This window comes from Seriola aureovittata, chromosome 14, assembly GCF_021018895.1.
Source record: "Seriola aureovittata isolate HTS-2021-v1 ecotype China chromosome 14, ASM2101889v1, whole genome shotgun sequence".
In the NCBI taxonomy this organism is placed as follows: Eukaryota; Metazoa; Chordata; class Actinopteri; order Carangiformes; family Carangidae; genus Seriola; species Seriola aureovittata.
The window spans coordinates 26274964-26295202 of NC_079377.1; the positions used below are offsets into that span (position 1 = coordinate 26274964).

The following is a 20239-nucleotide window of genomic DNA, read 5'->3' on the forward strand; positions in this document are numbered from 1 at the left end:
TTGACTCTCTGACTCTTTGTCTCTTTGACTCTTTGACACTTTGACTCTTTGATTCTCTTACTCTCTGATTCCTTGACTCTTTAACTCTCTTACTCTCTGACTCTTTGACTCTCTGACTCTTTGACTCTCTGACCTTCTGACTCTTTAACTCTCTGACTCTTTAACTCTCTGACTCTTTAACTCTCTGACTCTTTGACTCTTTAACAGTTTGACTCTCTGATTCTTTAACTCTCTGAGACTTTGACTCTCTGACTCTTTGACTCTTTGACTCTCTGACTCTGACTGGAGCTGAGGACTCCCCTGCCCTCTCAGTTGTTTAAATGTGAAAACTGGACATCAGTGACAGACTTAAAGTGGATTGAGTGAAACGTCTGCTGGCGGTGTCCTGTTGGCTGCAGAGGAAACAGCTTGTAAGTCACATGGAGGAATCAGGCCAACCTCCTGGGGGGGGGGGGCTGTGTTTTCAGGGCCAGAACAGTTCAGGTCAGATCAGGTGACTGGAGCTTCAGGGAAGATTTTTTGTTGAGTCTGATGATCCACGCCCTGGTGCTGTGGGCAGGTTCAGTCACGAGCTGGTGCCACAGTGTCTCCAGTTTATTACAGTTCAACCCATTCAACTCCTTGGTAACCTTTCAAATCTCAACTGTGACTGCTGCCTCTCTGGACCCAGAGACACTTAACACCTGTTTGTTCTACAGGTGACCTGGTGGAGGACACGGTAGGTAAAGTCCTGAGTGGAGGAGAAAAGAAGGAGGAGGAGAAGGGAGGAGGATTCGGAGTCGGAGACGCTCTGTCTCTTGTTGGAGGCAACAAAGATGACAACAAAGGAGGATTCGGAGTCGGAGACGCTCTGTCTCTTGTTGGAGGAAACAATCAAGAACAGGGAGGCGGTGAGTCTCTAAAGTCCCTCAAACCAACTTCAGGCCCTTGGAAACTGCAGGAGCGTAGTTCTTCCCAATTTAATCATTTGTACAGCACATCAATACTGACACAGGGAGGCAGGGTTAGTGAAGGCATGAGTGGGTCACTGTACAATACAGATTCTAATATTACAGGATACAGTTTGACCATCACTGAGCAACAACGCTAAATGATCAAAACCAGGTTTATGAAGGTGCAAATAAAAACATACGACGATTATCAAAGACAAGAAAAGATGATGAAAAGAATCAGAGCATCAACAACTTCCCTTAGAGAAGAGGTCACCTTGTTCTGATAACCTGATGGATCCATACCGGGTCAGTAAGTCACGGACACATGGAGGTCAGAGGTCAGAAAGACAAGCTGCAGGAAACTCTGAGACCTTCAGATACTGAAAAGAACTGCAGAGGAGACGGATTAGAAAGTTCCTCAGGTTTCTCAGATACATGATAAACATTCACAACAGTGAGAGACACAGTGTGATTAATTAAAGAGAGTGAAGTAGACTGACCAGAACAGAGCCGTGACGAACTCCACAGGTTCACACAAAGAACATAAACACAGTTAGCTCCACCCACTTCTGAGGAGGAACAACAGGAAGTCAGGAGAGCCAGCTCTGTGTCAGGAAGTCATCAAATTAATTATTTTAATCAGCAGTTTCCAGTATCTGTTTCCAGACTTTTTCTGATGAACGTTTTTGTAGTTAAACATCAACACGTCAACTGTTCTCTCTGTGTCATTTCTCAGGACTGGATGCGAAGAACTTAATTGGAGGATTGTTTAAATAGAAACCCTGCTGATCGTGTTCTGACATGGTTCTTCAGCGTCAGTCCATCAAACCTCCACCTGCAGCATCTTCACCTCCACCCTGAGAGGAGCAGCTCCACCCAAACTGCTGGAAAATGATTGAATATGGAATAAATTTCAAAATAATGTAATTGTTAAGTGAGGGTCCTGATTAAATGTTTAATTAGCTATTAATCACTAAATTCCTGTCTATATTGTTTTTAAACGATGAGAATGAACTGAAAGCTCTTGACAATAGAAATAATTAACCTTGATAAAAGAGTTATGAAGAGATTAAACTGGATATTATATGGTAAAATGTAGTTTGTAAATGTATTAAAACAGCAGTAGCAGTTTGGTTTAGCCGTTCAGTGAAAATCAGTCTGATGAAATGTTTGTATTTCTTCTTCTTTCACTGTTTCCTCAGTCGAGGACACAGTCAATATAACGTATGTACAATTATAAAAGAGATGCTTGACTTACTATTAAAAAAAACTGTGTCTCAAGTTTGAAATATGAATTTTCATTTTGGTAAATAAAATTGAATATAATGAAGTTGCGACACAGATAAATGTATTAACACACACATGTAGCCTTATTATGCGTAGCTATGCTAACATTATGTTTAGCATCATGTAGCTCCTGTAGTCAGCTGATACAGGATGGATCGATAATCATGAAACTGTCAAGTCAATCATTTGATACTGAAGGAAACTTAAAAACTGGAGGATTCAGAATAATCGGCAGTTTAAAACATTTCTAAGTGAATTTCTGGAGCTTTATTCTGGAGGGACATCTAACTAATGTTAGCTACTTCCTCACTGAAGCCTTAAGTTACAGTTTAGCTAACTAATGCTAGCTAGCTGATAGCTCCCTTTCATCTCCAGTGTTAGCTTGACATTTCATCACCAATATAAAACTTCATATATGATCTAATGTTATAAACTCTGGAGCTCAGTCATGAGCAGTGAGACAGTGGAGCATCAGGTGTTGTAGAGAAACATTTTGACATCAATATATAAGTAGAAATATAAGTTTATTATTTCATGTTAACAGTCTCTGTGTGTCCGTGGTGGTTTAGTCAGTCTGTTATTTTGATATTAGCTTCTATAACAGACGCCATCTTTGTTTTTACTCAGGAGTTTTACCTGTTGGCTCATTGAACAATATTAAAATCTGATACTGATACTTCTCGATAAATATATTAAAAATACTATGATATATAAAAAACAGTTGACAAAAAAATCAAATTAACTTTTTCCAGTGTCAACAGTGAATCTAAGAGATGCTTCATTTGTATCTCGTATCATTTTAGGATTAATTGTAAGTAAAAACAGGTAGGACTTAAACCCTGGGGTGGAGCGGGTGGAGCGGGTGGAGCGTCTCAGTGAGTCACACGGGAGGAGAGACTCCACTAACACAAAGATGCCATTATTCTCTTTGTCTCAGTGCAACATGACTAATCTGCCCTAAACTGCCCTGAATGTACACTGCAGCAACACACACCTGCAGCCATTAGATAGATAGATATATAGATAGATAGATAGATAGATAGATAGATAGATAGATAGATAGATAGATAGATAGATAGATAGATAGATAGATAGATAGATAGATAGATAGATAGATTTTGTTGTATAAGTTTCATTGTGGCTCTCGATGGAAGTAAAAGCAGAGCGTAGTGGTGGAACAGGTTGGTCCTGTCTGCAGACACACCTGCACTTCAACAGCCAATAGGAAGAGACCTGAGAGACGACAACAGCCTCAGTCTCACCTCCACCTGCCAGAACAGACACACAACAGACAGAACAACAGACAGAACAACAGACCAGCAGAGATGAATAAACTAGCACAAATGGTCGGGGAGAAAGTGGGTGAGTAGGAAATGGGGTGGGGGGTGGGGGGTGGGGGGTGGGGGGGGCTTGATCTTTGATAAAGTGCAGACGCTGAGAGGAAGAAGAGAAGAGTCAGAGTCTCTCTCTCTGTGCTGTTATGTTCATTTCTTACTTTTAGCATTTTATTTGTAGCAGTTGAAATCCATGAGGAACACTTCCTGTATGTTCACACACACACACGCGTCAAAAGGATAATAAATATAATTTACCATTTAAACCATTAAAAGTGGATATACAAGGTTTTCAAACAGCCCAGTCTCAAGGTTTGGATGTTATGAGTCAGACAGGTGAGGTGGTGATCGGAGCTCCAGGCAAACTTTTACTACATTTACATTTATATTTACATTTACTCATGTGACTGAGTTCAGGGCAGGAAGTCTCTGTGAAGCAGCATTAGAGACTGACCCTGGTTCAGGGGGTCATAGGTCGACCGTGGAGACCAGTGAGCAGCAGAGTGTCATGAGGTCAGACGGACTGCTGCAGTCTGGACCGTCTGTAAGCGTTTCACTGTGAGTGAAGGGAGGTGAGACAGAACCGTGGTCCGGATCGGGACCGGGCCGGAGGACTGAGTCAGTCAGTGAAGGACAGCTGGTCATCAAGCATGACACCAGGTTTCTTTGACCTTGGCTGAGGTGAAAGATGAAGAGGTGATGTTGATGTTGAGACACTGATTGGCTGGATGAGTAGACTTCAGTCTGAGAGAGGTGTAGGTGAAGGATGAGGTCGTCTGGAGGAACCACAGGTAGAGTCAGGTGTCGTCTGCATAGTGGTGATATGAGAAGACATGGAAGCAGATCACTGGACACAGGGAGGTGCTGTTTATTGTAAAGTGAATAAATATTTTTTCTCATCTCTGCCCTGTGAAATAAACCCCACCCCTCTGGTGCTGACAGCAGGTTAAATGAAACGAACATGGTTTCCATATGAAACAGTGAACTGACAGTGATGCTGCATGTTTGTTCAGGAGACATGGTGGAGGATGCCGTGAAGAACGCTCTGGGCATCAAAGAAAAAGAGGAGGAAAAAGAAGGAGGAGGAATCCTCTCCCTTTTTGGAGGCGACAAGGACAAAGAGAAAGAGAAGGAGAAGGACAAGGGAGGACTGTTCTCCTTCGGAGACGACAAGAAGAAAGACGAAGGGAAAGGAGGATTCTTCTCAAATCTCTTTGACAAGGACGATGAGGACGACAGGAAGCAAAAGAAATCAGGATTCGCAGGTCTCTTCAGTGAGCAGGAGGGAGGAGGCGCTGCCGGAGGAACGGAGGGAGAAACAGCGGGAGGAAATATGGCAGGAAGTGTCGCTGTAAATGATGGAGGTATGTAAAGGATGGAGGGGTGAGGCGGGTACAAAGACCATCATGTGTTCATCTCTCACGGAGGAAGCTCGACTTCCTCCAGGTTCTTGACCATGTTCCACCTCAGCTTCAAAGCTTCTTCGTTAACACCTGGACACCTCGTGAGTCATTACTGTCACCGTGGTGACAGTGGCGGTGCGGACGGGTGGTCAGTTGTCAGTTTAGTGATGGTCCATCCTGTTTGATGTGACACTCATGAACACCCGTGCGCTCCATGAGTCAGGTGACGGTGACGACTCCGACTCTCCAGCTGAGGTGGAACATCAACAACAGGCAGCTCTCCGGCTGCAGCTTCTGTCATGTGATGTCACAGACTCACCTTCATGTTGTGAAACAGGAAATTACCTGAGTTGTGATCAACTGAAGAAAGAAATCTCTGGTTGAACTCCAGTAACTGCTCTTTCCTGTTGCCCTCCTCAGATTTGCTCAGTGATCTGATGGATGTCGCTGCAGAGACGTCTAAAGGGAACTGAGACGCCAGAGACCAGGATCAGCATCAGTCCAGCTGCCGGTCTGGGACCTGAGCGCCGCCGTCACACAGCGTTAAGAGAAATCACAGCTCACCCTGGAAGCTCGGCCATCCTGTGAAATCTCAGAGAAGCTTATAAACTGGACACACACAGGAGTTAATATTATTTCATATTCACCTTGATCTTACCTTGTATTTACAGGAACTTCATATTTCCCAGGATGTTGAAGAGTTTCTGAACGTGTATCTGTTGTGTTTCTATGTGATTGGAGCTGGAACACAGTAACAGCTGTAAAATACTGTATTTATTCATTTGTTATGTATGAAACATTTAAAAAAGAAAAAAGACAAAAGACAAAGAACTACAGGCCCCAAAGTACACCAGCATCTTATATAGATATATACTTTATTATTCTTATATAACACATAACGCTGTATTTACATTAGTGCTGTTCGGTTTCACATCATTATTATATATCATAAAACATTTATGTCACATTGACTTCATTCACTAAATCCAGAGGCAACATGTAAATGATGTATTAAAATGTGTTTTTAGTGAATCTCACATGAAGAAACATGGATATGTTTTTAATTGGTGATTAAATAAATGAGTTTGATTTCATATTGATAAAATACTATATTTATAATGTGAAATGATGATGTCACTGGTGTAAATACCAATAGTGAAACGCAGCAGGGCTACATGTATACACATACTGTACATATGTATACATGTATACATATGTACAGTATATACTGTGTATATATGTACATATTCATGTGTATACATTAGAGATGGATCATGATCATGAGATTTATTTATGACTTTGTTGTGAGTAAAGTGCAAATATTATTCTCAAAACTTAAATAAAGAAATAAAGAAATGAGTCAAATATCTCTAAAATATTCTCAAAGTAAATGAAAGAATTGAACCTGTAATTAAAATAGAAACAAAGAGTGTAACTTCAGCATTAATTAAAGAGAGTTTGAACTGAAGCATCAGCTCTCTGACTGTGGATGGGTCAGGACAGGTGAAGACGAGCAGGTGTCCACCCCCACAGGTCTGAGCAGGTGGAGCAGGTCGGTCCTGTCTGAGACACCTGACCGTCAAACAGCTGACGGACAGAATCAGCAGCAGAGACTCAGACAGATCCACAGAGATGGACGTGTTCAGAGACGCGTTCAAGGACGACGTGGGTGAGTAACACACCGTCTGTTTTTATTCTCAGGTTTAAACTCTGTTTCTCTGCGTGAATGAACTGAACAAACGAATCACTCTGAAGTTACTGTGGAAAGGAGCTTTAGTCTAGAGTCTGTAAATACAGACCTTAAACTAAAACAGTACAAATAGTTTGTGAAATAGACAGATGCACAACATGTACAGAAACTAAGAAATCACTGTTTCACGGTTTGGAAACGTAAAAAGATTCAAAAGTTCTGGGACGAGGAGAAAGTCCAAATACAAAAGATCATTTCAAAAACAAGTTGACTGGATCCTAAACTCCTCATATCCACAGAAACAGAACAGTAAGTGAATCTCAGTTTGTTTATGGCAAAGAATGTTTTGTATGGAGGATCAGTGATGTCAGGAAAAGTTATTAAGCATTTCCTTCTTTTCATATTTTAAGAGAAATTCAAAACAGGAATTGTAAAAAGAATTGAAGTCAATTCTTATACACTTATACACACTCTTATTTGGTCTCATTATAATTAATAAACTCCATTCTATATAGAGTGTCAATTGTTAAGACAAGAGGAGAGTTTGTTTTTATTTTTTATTGATTATATATTATTGAGTGAACGCAGCTGTTACATAAAGAAGTCCACAGAATATGATGTGAATGCTGATTTAAATTTAACTGATCTAAATTAAAACATTGGGTCTGAATCCTCCCTTTATACATGGACTGTGTTTCAGCTGTTACCTGGACAGATGTGTGAACACTGACCACATCTGTCACGTTTCCTTTAGTTTAATCCTGAGGTTTCGCAGGTATAATTTCACTGCTGATGTCACACTCTTGTTGAACCGGCCCGAGCTATTTATTGGCCAGAAACTTGATGTGCAACATTTTCAGAGACGGAGAAAACTTCCTTTCAGATGATCAGGATGTTTCCGAGGGTTCAGAGTCATTTTAGTGCCAAATATTTCAGTTTGAATTCATTTTATTCAACTTGACTCTTCATCAGTCTGTCAATAAGAATCTTCTCATGTTCTGCTCATCAGTCTCACCTTCTTCTTCTTTCCTTATTTAGACTATTTTATTTACATGGACCATTAATAACTAATTATTCATAATTAACATTCTCCGAGTGCTTTTGCTTTTTAATTTTATCTGATATTAAACAGCTGCACACATCCCACTCCTGCAGGAGACCTCAGAATGATAAGCTCTGTGATTGGACAATTCTTACTGAAATGCATCCTGGGAGTCGCAGTGAACATCTAGTTTTTATAAACATAAAGTAAATTAATTTTTATATATTTTCACTTGGTGCTGATGATTCATCCAGGAGCGTTTCAGTTCATCCTCAGGGGAACATGAACGCACCATCCAGGGGTTGCTGAAGTTTCAGTCGTTCCTACAGAGCCACACAGCCAGCAGCTAACAGCTAGCAGCTAGCAGCTAACAGTTAGCAGCAGCTAGCAGCTAGCAGCTAGAAGCAGCTAGCAGCTAACAGCTAGCAGCCAGCAGCTAACAGCTAGCAACTAGCTAACACACAGAAAAGTCACATTTCAAAGTGAATTATTGATGAAAATAAATGAGCGATGAGAATATTTCTCAGCCTGTATCTGAGTGATAAAATAAACCCCACCCCTCTGGGTCCGACAGCAGGTTAAATGAAACAAACACGGTTTTGGTTTGAAACAGTGAAGTGACTGAGTGATGCTGTTTGTCTGCTCAGGAGACAAGCTGGAGGACGCCGTGAAAAACGCTCTGAGCATCAGTGACGAGGAAAAGGACAAAGAAGGAGGAGGCATCTTCTCCTTTTTTGGAGGCGACAAGGACAAAGAGAAGAATGAGGGAAAGAAAGAAGGAATAGAAGGATTGATCTCAGATGTCTTTGGCGACAAGGACGAGGACGAGGACGAGGACGAGGACGAGGGCGGACTGTTCTCATTCGGAGACGACAAGAAAAAAGAGGAAGGAAAGAAAGAAGGAAAGGCAGCGTTCATCTCAGATGTGTTTGGGGACGAGCAGAAGAAATCAGGATTTATGGGTCTCTTCAGTGAGCGGGAGGGAGGAGGTGCTGCTGGAGGAGGAGGAGGAAACACAGGAGGAGGTGCTGCTGGAGGAGGAGGAGGAAACACAGGAGGAGGTGCTGCTGGAGGAGGAGGAGGAAACACAGGAGGAGGTGAAGCTGTAAATGATGGAGGTATGAACATCAGGCTGCACAAACTGCCCTGAACAGAGAAACTGGTCGAAAGCAAAAACATCAGAAGTTACTTTAGAAGATGTTTTTCTCTTCTTCCTTCAGTTTGAATGAATTCTTCCTCTAACTGTCGTTTGTTCTTCAGAGCTGCTGAAGGATCTGATCGATGTGGCCAAAGAAACGTCTAAGTGAAGTAACAGACACCAGAAAACCACATCCTGACCCCTGACAGCAACCTGGATCCAGATCCTGGTCTGGGACCAGACCTCAGCTGGCTAAATGTGGAGGGAAACACTTGTATTGTGTTTTTACTGAATATTAATTAAGCAACAAATCAAAAGTGGGAGGTAAAATGATTGAATTAGATCAACAAGTAGTTTTGATGAATTTCTAACTGTGATAAATGATTTATAATAAAGAGTTTTTGTCAAAAACGCTTTTGATAGTGTGATGTCGTTGATGATATTGTGTTGCTGGGAAACTGCGTTGACATTGTGACGTCATTTTTCTCTCTGTTTACACTCTGAAGAATTTAAAAAGCTAAAAAATGTTTGGAAAAAAAAAGCAAAAGAGAAGAAGACGAGTGTGCTGCTTAAATCGTCTCATAACAAATGCTAACGTTAGCAATGTTGACGTGCAGCCAGAAGCTAATGTTAGCAATGTTGGTCACAGCAACAAAGGGACATTCAGTATGAAATGATTAACATTTTTTTATCAATAAACGACTTTCTGTTGTATTTATGTGACACGTTCATGTTGTCACAATGGTTTTATGAAACTGTGAAATCACAGATTCATCCGTTCAGATTCATTTACACAAGAAAAACTTCTTGAGCTGTCACATGACTGTCACTATGAATCAGGCACAATCTATAATCTATAATCGATTTTACAACAGTGTCTCTGACTTCAGATCAAAGCAGCTTCTCATTTCAGGTCAACGACCTTCAATTTTACTGAAATGACGACTGTCATCTAGCTAACTGATCAAGCTAACACTGATCAAGCTAACACTGATCAGGCTAACACTGATCAAGCTAACACTGATCAAACTAACACTGATCAAGCTAACACTGATCAAACTAACACTGATCAAGCTAACACTGATCAAGCTAACACTGATCAAGCTAACACTGATCAAGCTAACACTGATCAGGCTAAAACTGATCAAGCTAACACTGATCAAGCTAACACTGATCAAGCTAACACTGATCAAGCTAACACTGATCAAGCTAACACTGATCAAGCTAACACTGATCAAGCTAACACTGATCAGGCTAAAACTGATCGAGCTAATAGTGATCAAGCTAACACCGATCAAGCTAACACCGATCGAGCTAACATTGATCGAGCTAACAGTGATCAAGCTAACACAGATTGAGCTAACAGTGATCAAGCTAACAGTGATCAAGCTAACACCGATTGAGCTAACAGTGATCAAGCTAACACAGATTGAGCTAACAGTGATCAAGCTAACACCGATCGAGCTAACAGTGATCAAGCTAACACCGATTGAGCTAGCAGTGATTGAGCTAACAGTGATCAAGCTAACACCGATCGAGCTAACAGTGATCAAGCTAACAGGAGCTGGTTGAAAACACTGCGCACTACTCACCTTAATCTAACAAGCTAACGTATGTAGCTCATGTAACTCTCTTTGGCCTCTGTAGTTGCTACTGTAACAGTAAAGCTAGTCAGCCGAACATGCTATCATTAGCTCTCATCATGACGCTGCTGCTCTGCTGTTCCTGGTCTTGGAGATGCTGAAGAAAGAACTCAGTCCATCAGCTGGAGAACTGAAAGTCCAGCAGAGTGAAGTCCTGATACAGGGGAACGCTGTTCTCGTCGCACAGGAAGTGGCTCCGGATGGTGATGATGAAGGTTTTCCTCGGGAGGGAGAGGAAGTTCTGGATCCTCTCTGCTGCCACCTGGATGTGCTTCACCTGCGAGCCTGGAGCTGAGAGACAGACAGTCAGCAACGCTCCTCCATCTTTATTGATCAGCTGAGATTACTGATAAATCAATAAGGTGATGATGGTGAATATAAGGAAACACTCTGTTGTATTTATACACAGCTAATGTGGAATTTAATCAGATCAAATACTGAACTTTTATCCACAATTACCCACAAAGCAACAGTGAGAGTGAACAGGAACTCTGCTGTTAGTTCAGTTACATCACATCATCACACACCTTCAGTCTGAATACCTGAAACACCTGTACAGGTGAGCAGAGGGTTTCACTGGACATATTATCACATTTATCCAGGACGAGGAGCTGCACGTCTGTTCAGTATTTATATGAACACACTTCTATTATAGTTATTTATTATTTATTATATCTACAGTTTATCTGTGACTAATCAGAACTATATATATTTGTTTTCTCATTTTAATTTGTACAGGTTTTTGGAAGCTCGGTTCACGGTGTAAGACCAGAATCTTTCATGGGGCAGAATCAGATTCTGTCTCTAATTATTATCTGACAACTCAAAAACCCGATGTAATAAACAACATGTAAAGTGTCATATGAACACGTGGAAGATTCATCACAATAACGTGAACATCGTTAAAATATAATTCATTCTCAAACAGTTTCATCTGGCAGGGTGGTAAAGTGGTTTGCCCTGATGCCTCACAGCGGGAAGGTTCTGGGTTCAAACCCAGACCTGTGACAGACGCCGCCCTCGCCCTGTGTCAGCTGGGATTGGCTCAAGCTGTGATGAAAGACATGTTGTTGGTGCTCCAGCAGGTGGCAGCAGTGAGTCTGTGCTGTTTAAGGCTCAGATTGTTCAGCTGCTCAATTCCTGTTTCATGAATCTCAAATGAAGAAACTCAAGACAGAATTTGCACATCTGTAAATCAGTATGTGAATTCATATAACGAAAGCTGAACATCTGTATTTATAATATTTAACATATATTTGTGGCACAAACTCAGTAACTGGAAACTTCAGCTTCGAGTCTGACATGAAAAGTTCTGCTCTGACTTTTCCACGTCTGTGAATGTGGAAAAGGGGCGGGCACTGTTCACAGATTGGAGAACTTTAGGCCAATCAGAGGAGCTTGTTTGGGCGCCCGAGCGAGAGGAAACAAAACCTCGTATGTGTTTGGATCCCGTCGCCTGATTCTCACCTGAGATCCTGTGCAGTTTATCAGGTGGAGCATCGAGGATCTTCAGCAGAGGAAGAGGAGGAACCTGGACACACACCTGACTGCTGCCCTGCCCACTCACAGTCAGCACACCTGGCCTGAATTACACACACACACACACACACACACACACACGTTTATCTTATCCAAATGTGAGAAAAGAGGCAGGTGTAGCCCCGCCCCCCAGCAGAGATCAAACCACATGATTGGATGATCCTGTCACTCCCACAATGATTGACAGCTCCTTTAACACTGACTCTGATACTAATGTGTCTGAACACACAAAATGAATGAATGAAAAAATGATCAATTTATTATTTTATCAGAAGTGAACTCAGCACGAAGTCCTTCACCTTCAAATCAATAATAAATAATATTAAATAAATGAATAAGTATATAAATAATCATCTGAATCATGAATGAATGAGAAACTGTAAATATAAGAACTTTAATATCTTTATGAATGTAGAGCAGTCTAATTAATAAACTCTGTTTTCATAGTTACTGTTGGACTGTATTGATCCAGTGATTAGTTGATCAACATAAAACCATTCTGGTTATTGATTAATCCGAACATGATCTGGTGAAACTCCACACATGACCGGACTGACTTCTGGCTGCTACTGAATAAAACAAGGTCCTTGAACGCATCACCAAGAAATACTCAGCAGAAACCTCCATCAACATTAAACTGTGACTTGGTTTCTGATGTATCAATATCAAAGTGATAATCACCATGGTGATGGCGGTCGTACCTGTAGTAGCGGCGTATGGCGGTGTGGGGCAGGCAGGGGTAACAGGGGCCATAGATGCCGTTGGCGTCGGTCTCAAGCTCAGCGCAGCAGCGCCCGCAGCCGGTGTAGGTGACGTCACCGCTCAGCGCCTCCAGGACACCGTCCAGCGGCGTGGAGCTGTCCAGGACCGGCTGAGGTGCATTCTGGGAGGACGGAGCATCCTGGAAGTGGAAGGAGGTGACCTGGACTCTGAGCTCCACATCACCTGGTGGAGGAGAGGAGGAGAAATCACACCTGTACATCCCTCCGTTTTAGGTCTGACGATTTAAATCAGATGATTTTAGCTGGTCAATAATCAATAATCAATAAACAAACATGAAGCAGTTGTTCAGGTTCAGACTGAAATCCTTCAACTCTCAAAAAAGTGTGAACACAGAAAATTACAAACGTTTTTAAATATTGTCACATGTTCAAAAAGTGTCTGACCAGGAAGAACCACGACTGGAAGGTCGTGAGCATCGACAGTTCAGGTCATCAGAGACCAGATTAAAGACCAGGTGAACCACCAGAGACCAGGTGAACCGTCATAGACCAGGTGAACCATCAAAGACCAGGTGAACCGTCATAGACCAGGTGAACCATCAAAGACCAGGTGAACCGTCAGAGAGAGGTGAACCATCAGAGACCAGGTGAACCGTCATAGACCAGGTGAACCGTCAGAGACCAGGTGAACCGTCAGAGACCAGGTGAACCGTCAGAGAGAGGTGAACCATCAGAGACCAGGTGAACCATCAAAGACCAGGTGAACCATCAGAGACCAGATTAAAGACCAGGTGAACCACCAGAGACCAGGTGAACCGTCAGAGAGAGGTGAACCATCAGAGACCAGATTAAAGACCAGGTGAACCACCAGAGACCAGGTGAACCGTCAGAGAGAGGTGAACCATCAGAGACCAGGTGAACCATCAAAGACCAGGTGAACCATCAGAGACCAGGTGAACCGTCATAGACCAGGTGAACCATCAAAGACCAGGTGAACCGTCAGAGACCAGGTGAACCATCAAAGACCAGGTGAACCGTCAGAGACCAGGTGAACCATCGTAGACCAGGTGAACCATCAAAGACCAGGTGAACCATCAAAGACCAGGTGAACCGTCGGAGACCAGGTGAACCATCATAGACCAGGTGAACCATCAAAGACCAGGTGAACCACCAGAGACCAGGTGAACCGTCATAGACCAGGTGAACCATCAAAGACCAGGTGAACCACCAGAGACCAGGTGAACCATCAAAGACCAGGTGAACCATCAAAGACCAGGTGAACCGTCAGAGAGAGGTGAACCATCAGAGACCAGGTGAACCGTCAGAGACCAGGTGAACTATCAAAGACTAGGTGAACCACCAGAGACCAGGTGAACCATCAGAGAGAGGTGAACCATCACAGACCAGGTGAACCATCAAAGACCAGGTGAACCATCAGAGACCAGGTGATTGTCAGAGACCAGGTGAACCACCAGAGACCAGATTATAGACCAGGTGAACCGTCAGAGACCAGATTAAAGACCAGGTGAACCGTCATAGACCAGGTGAACCGTCATAGACCAGGTGAACCGTCAAAGACCAGGTGAACCGTCATAGACCAGGTGAACCATCAAAGACCAGGTGAACCGTCATAGACCAGGTGAACCGTCAAAGACCAGGTGAACCGTCAGAGACCAGGTGAACCATCAAAGGCCAGGTGAACCGTCATAGACCAGGTGAACCGTCAGAGACCAGGTGAACCGTCAGAGACCAGGTGAACCGTCATAGACCAGGTGAACCATCAAAGACCAGCTGAACCGTCAGAGAGAGGTGAACCATCAAAGACTAGGTGAACCGTCATAGACCAGGTGAACCATCAAAGACCAGGTGAACCGTCAGAGACCAGGTGAACCGTCAGAGACCAGGTGAACCGTCAGAGAGAGGTGAACCATCAGAGACCAGGTGAACCATCAAAGACCAGGTGAACCATCAGAGACCAGGTGAACCACCAGAGACCAGATTATAGACCAGGTGAACCGTCAGAGACCAGATTATAGACCAGGTGAACCACCAGAGACCAGGTGAACCACCAGAGACCAGGTGAACCGCCAGAGACCAGGTGAACCGTCAGAGACCAGGTGAACCGTCAGAGACCAGGTGAACCATCAGAGACCAGGTGAACCATCAGAGACCAGGTGAACCACCAGAGACCAGGTGAACCATCAGAGACTCACCACTGTGTCTCTGGGACAGCAGCGTGTCCAGGTCCAGCTCCACGCTGCTGCTGCTTCCTGTCTGGTGGCGTCGTGTTGGGAGGAAGTCCTGCGCCCGGCGGTCTGTGGGGTCCAGGGGCCGGACGGAGCTCCAGGGGGTGGAGTGCAGCTCAGGGAGGTCAGAGGTCAAACCCTCCCTCACCAGGAGGATGTGGAAATCCCAGACCACCGCTGAGGGAGACAGAGGAGCTGCAGGTTAGTGTGTGTGTGTGTGTGTGCGTGTGTGTGTGTGTGTGTGTGCGTGCGTGTGTGTGTACCTCTGTCTCTGTTGAAGCGAGGCAGCCAGTCCACAGCCCCCCCCCACAGCAGCAGCGCCCTCTGCTGACCGTCCGGCTGCTCCACAGTCACAACAGCCTTCAGCTGAACCGCCGACTTGCAGCGAGACTCCGCCTCACTGCGCCACGCTGAGACACACACACACACACACACATACACACACACACACACACACACACACACACACACACACACACACACACACACACACACACACACACACACACACACACACATCATGTCAGACTGTGAGTTGAAGGCACAGCTGAGGTGAGTGTGTGTCACAGACTCACCTGAGCTAAGGTGTGTGTGTGTGACACGCAGCAGGGCGTGAACCAGCATGTTGACCCGCAGTGACCTCAGGGCGGCGTAGGGGAGGCGTCTCAGGTCCTGGGGGGGGCGGCGGGGCAGAGACAGAAGCAGGGGACGCCGCTCCCGCAGAAATCCAAACAGAGAGCTGAGAGAGCGAGCACTGACATGCTGAGGAACTAAAGAGAGAGAGAGTCAGAGGCTGGGAGGAGCTTCAGCTGTGGAGGCTGCTGATTGGCTGCAGGGGGCGGGGCTCAGGTGTACCTGGTGATGAGGCAGTCACCTGTCCGAGGCTGAGCAGTTTACTGCTGAAGGTCGACTGCAGCACCGTCTCTCCACTCCACCTGTTCTCGTTCACCTGCAGTCCTGATCACAGACAACTCCTCAGACCTGCGTGTGCTTACGTCACCTCCATGACATCACTTCCTGGTATGTTAATGACGGTTTCTAAATGTGTTTGTACCTGTGATGAGCAGAATGTCTCCAGGACTCACGGTCAGCACCCAGAACGCTGCCCGCCGCCACAGCACCACCTTCATCTCCACGTCTGATTGGTCAATAACCACGATGGACGCCAGAGGAACAGACGTCCCCGCCGACGGCCCGGACTTCACCTGTAACCCAAACGAGTCAAACACATGACGTGAAGCCCCCTCCGAACCTGCGGCCCCGCCCCCCGGCCCCGCCTCCTGCTAAATGCTAGATCGCCAACAAAGGACAGGCTCGGACTGGATGTCCTCTGTGTGACTGAGACCTGGCTGACGGTCGGTGAGTCCAGCGCTTTCTCTCTACTGTTACCGCCTGATTGTACGATTGTACTGGTTATAAGAGAAAGTTTAAGTGTAAGCAGCTCCCGTCACCAGAATATCCCTGTCTGTCGTCCTAACAAGCTGTTTCTTAAATCTCATTGATTCTTCTAATCTCTCGCCGTCTGTGACGAGTCACACGCCTGATCTTGTTTTATCATGTGGTTCATCTGTTTCTAACCTGTAAATTTGTGATGAGGTGTTTTCGGATCATATGTCTGTCTGTCCTATTTGAGATGTGTCTTCCCTGGTCCTGCTCGGCGCTGTCGTACCTTTAACCCTTCCACTGCTGTTCGGTTCTCGGCTGCTTCCGATAATAACTCCGTGTGTTCTGACACCGAGGAGTTGATCTCCAGGTTTCACTCCACTTGCCAAAACATCTTGGACACTGTGGCTCTATTAAAAACCAGACGCTCCAAACCTAAAGCTGAGCCTTGGTTAAAGGGACTTATGTTTTTCCTTACTTATACTTACTCATTTATTTTATTGTTTACCACTTTGGTAGCTGATTGATTTTTAATTAGATTCAGGTCATAGAAGAAGACTGAGACTGTCACATCTCACCTGGACCTCCTTCAGGTGACAGGGATGAACCACCGCCACCAGGACCGAGTACCTCACCCTGGGTGTGTGGCACCGGACCAGGGGTGTGGTGGGACCCTGGAGTCCTCCTGTGGAGCTGTTTGATGGGACCTCGGTCCTGGACTCCTCAGAGACCCGAGCTCTCTTGGAATCGGGGGGCTTGGCGGGGGAGTCGAGGGCGGTCGTGGACTCGGCCTCCTGGGAGCAAAGCACCCCCTCTGTGGTGGGCTGGAGGACCACGCCCCCCTCCTCCACCCTTGGGGTAGAGCAGGGTTGGCTGAAGAGCTCGGCGGAGGCTCCGGGTGACGGGGTCACGGGGCTGAAGAGCTCCGGGGTGCCGGAGGAGGTGGAGGGTGGGGTTCGAGGAGGCGGGGTTTTCTCAGGACTGGTTGCTGATTGGCTGCTGTGCCTGCCTCTCAGGATTAAGGCCTGACTCAGAGTCCAGGTGGTGAGGTACTGAGTCCTGGGGCACAGAGGAGGGACAGCTGGAGGCCGAGGTTCAGGTCCAGGTTGAGCTGCTGGGAAACAGCTGTCCAGGTACTGATGAACTGAGGCCGAACACTGATCCTCCTCCTCAGGACCGGGTTCCTCAGGACCGGGTTCCTCAGGACGGGTTCCTCAGGACCGGGTTCCTCAGGACGCGGTTCCTCAGGACTCTGTGCAGGTTTGTGATCATTGCAGTAGGTATCTGCTTGTGATGCTTCTGTGGTCCAATCAGCTTCAGAGGGGGCGGAGCCCTGATGAGTGTTTGTTTGATCATGTAAATCCAGCGTAGCTCGATCAGGTGTAGCGTCCCCCCCGCTGGCTCCTCCCTCCTCTCTTGACCTTCTTGATTGGTTTCCTGCCTCATCTGAAAAATCAGCAAATTATTTGGTTTTTTTTCACTTCCTTTTAGTGAAAGACACAGCTTAAACATTTGACATCTTATTGATCAGAGTTTGATGCTCAGATTAAATATAATTAAAGCTGAAAGCAGCGTTGAGTGGACCGTGCATCGTAGTGACCGGTGGACGCCGCCCTCACAGGTGAAGACTTCCTGCTCTAACATGTAATCCAGGTTTCTTTGCATGATTGATGATGAAGAGTTGCTTCCTGTTTTCAGAAGGTGGCGCTGTGACTATGACTTCACATTAGTACACAGTTGTTTTCAGTGAGACAATCATCAAAAAAGTGAAATTTGGGGAACATTGAAGAATGTATATTTGAGTTACAGCAACTTCCTGTTTTATGGCGAAATATAGAAATTCGCTGGGCCACCAGAGCCATGGCGTTCAATGGAAACTCACAATTTTCACAGTGAAGCATCATAAAAGTTTTACGTGTTTTCTGGTTAAGTTTGAGGCGGATTGGACAATGTATAATGGAGCTACCACAACTTCCTGTTTCAAAATTTGCCACGCCGCCACGGGCGGGTCCTCCAACGAAAACTCAAAAACTTTGCAATTTAACATCGTAAAGGTCTGAGCATGAGACTGACCACATATAATGTTGCTCTGATCAATTCTCTAGGAGGTGATTAATTTCACTTAAAAATAATAATCAAAGGTTATATAAATATATATAAATAACATCTACCAGCAGGAAGTTCTCAGACCTTCTTGTCAGCTCCCTGAACGCCTCACCTGCTGCAGGCCTCAGGTGTCCGTCCGTCCAGGTGAGCTCCAGGTGTCCCCACCCAGCAGGGGGCCGGTCCACACTCTCGGCCCCAACTTCAGACACTGAGGCCGGGCCAGAGGAGGGAGGGGGAGCCCCCAGGAAGACGTGGATCTTCGGCCGCTCGCACATGCTGAGACAAATCACAGCAGGATGATAGGATTTTATTTTAATATGAGCCTCCATCTGGTTAGCTTAGCTTAGCATAAAGACTGGGAACAGGGGGAGACAGTTAGCCTGGCTCTGTCCAAACACACTGTAGAGAATTATGGAGAATATTTTTCACTATTATCTGACACTTCACAGACAAAACCACTGACACTGAAAAGAAAATGGAGTGAAAGAAGCCGCAGTAGTGATCGTCTTCTGGTCAACACATCAACATTTTCCTGACCTGAACACAAACGGCCATCTTCTTTCCTTCCCTTCATCCTTCCTTCCCCTCAATCCAACATCATTTACTTCAAATGTTATTTCTGGAAATATTTTAAGATCCTTCAGGAAATACTTTGTAATCAAACGAACAGTCAGTTCAGTAGAGAAAGGTATGATCTTATTGTACCAGAGTCAAAACCAAAAATTACAACAGACAGTGAATCTTTTGATCTTATTAGGAAAGTTTCATTTACGTCGATCTATAGTTGGTAAATCTCCCCTGTGAACTACTGTCATCACTGAATCACAAAACTTGACTGAAACTGTGAAATTAATTGACAATAATCAATCTGTGAATACTGCCAGCTTGATACAGACATTTATAAACCCTTAATTTAAAATTCCTCTTTCTCCTTAATATAATTTATTTATTTATTTGTTATTTATTTTTCTCTTTTTGGGACTTTTTAACTTTCCTGTTTTGCTTCTACATATACTTTATGTATTCTCTTATATTTGCTGAGATTTAAAAAAAAAAAAAACATATTACAGGACACAAGAAGGATGATGCAATGCTTTACGACGGACTATGAAACAAGAGACTTGTTTGTGATGTCTGTGACCTCTGAAGGGGTCGCCCCTGGGTGGGACTGTTGGTCAGGTGGGTGCACAGACTCTTATTCTGAAAGGCTGTGATCTGTTGATCTACTCTGACTAAACCTCATTTGTCATTTTAAATAAAAAAACATCTGCCAGCCTTGTAACAGTCTGTCACATTGTAAATTTATTTTCTAACGTCAGCTGATCCTTCACAGTTAAATAAAGGTTCATGTGACGTTTCATTAACTCACAGTGTGGTACAACTCAAAGCCAGGAGGAGGATCCCATATCTGACTGGACCTGGATCTGGATCAGTCCATAGAGACACACTGTAGTGTTACATAAGAAGAGCTGAGTTTATGGATCATTTCCGTCATTGTTGGATGTTTTCAGTCAGAGTGAAAGAAAACATCTCCCTGAAGTCAAACTGAACAACATGTCGGACGTTACACAACCATGAGACGGCAGAACAACACAGATCCTACGGACCGTGGAGTGTTTCACAGCTGGGAAAGATCACCGGGCTGTAAATGCTCCTTCAGCAGAGCCGCTGACTCACCACAGCTCCACCAATCAGAGGGCAGGATGCTGGGGGAGGAGGCGGCCTGTCGACTCTGACAATGAGGCTCAGCTCGGGGAGGAGAGAGGGTCAGACT

General features: G+C 44.7%; 2 protein-coding genes across 2 annotated transcripts; one reads left to right on the top strand and one right to left on the bottom strand.

Annotated features, from left to right (window-relative positions):
• Positions 1–3386: 3386 nt before the first annotated feature.
• On the top strand, positions 3387–9364 carry LOC130181158 (circumsporozoite protein-like). The gene is made up of 5 exons (XM_056395006.1): positions 3387–3581; positions 4567–4917; positions 5377–6625; positions 8336–8806; positions 8949–9364. Exons 3-5 carry the CDS (start codon positions 6589–6591, stop codon positions 8993–8995), a joined length of 555 nt encoding a protein of 184 aa, XP_056250981.1. The 5' UTR covers positions 3387–3581; positions 4567–4917; positions 5377–6588; the 3' UTR covers positions 8996–9364.
• Positions 9365–9495: 131 nt separating this feature from the next.
• On the bottom strand, positions 9496–18740 carry shld2 (shieldin complex subunit 2). The gene is made up of 10 exons (XM_056396066.1): positions 18578–18740; positions 16938–17572; positions 16031–16181; positions 15832–15933; positions 15552–15746; positions 15240–15386; positions 14944–15153; positions 12710–12953; positions 11937–12052; positions 9496–10760 (listed from the first exon to the last, which is right to left on the bottom strand). Exons 1-10 carry the CDS (start codon positions 18738–18740, stop codon positions 10588–10590), a joined length of 2136 nt encoding a protein of 711 aa, XP_056252041.1. The 3' UTR covers positions 9496–10587.
• Positions 18741–20239: the final 1499 nt, after the last annotated feature.

Bases quoted from the DNA above. Each gene is read 5' to 3' on its own strand.
- LOC130181158 (XM_056395006.1), top strand. From the start codon at position 6,589: ATGGACGTGTTCAGAGACGCGTTCAAGGACGACGTGG. The intron at 6,626-8,335 runs GTGAGTAACACA...TTGTCTGCTCAG, and splicing joins CGCGTTCAAGGACGACGTGG to GAGACAAGCTGGAGGACGCC. The intron at 8,807-8,948 runs GTATGAACATCA...TTTGTTCTTCAG, and splicing joins TGAAGCTGTAAATGATGGAG to AGCTGCTGAAGGATCTGATC.
- shld2 (XM_056396066.1), bottom strand. From the start codon at position 18,740: ATGTGCGAGCGGCCGAAGATCCACGTCTTCCTGGGGGCTCCCCCTCCC. The intron at 17,573-18,577 runs GTGAGGCGTTCA...CCCGGTCCTGAG, and splicing joins ACACCTGAGGCCTGCAGCAG to GAACCCGTCCTGAGGAACCC. The intron at 16,182-16,937 runs GTGAGATGTGAC...TTTGGGTTACAG, and splicing joins GTCACCTGAAGGAGGTCCAG to GTGAAGTCCGGGCCGTCGGC.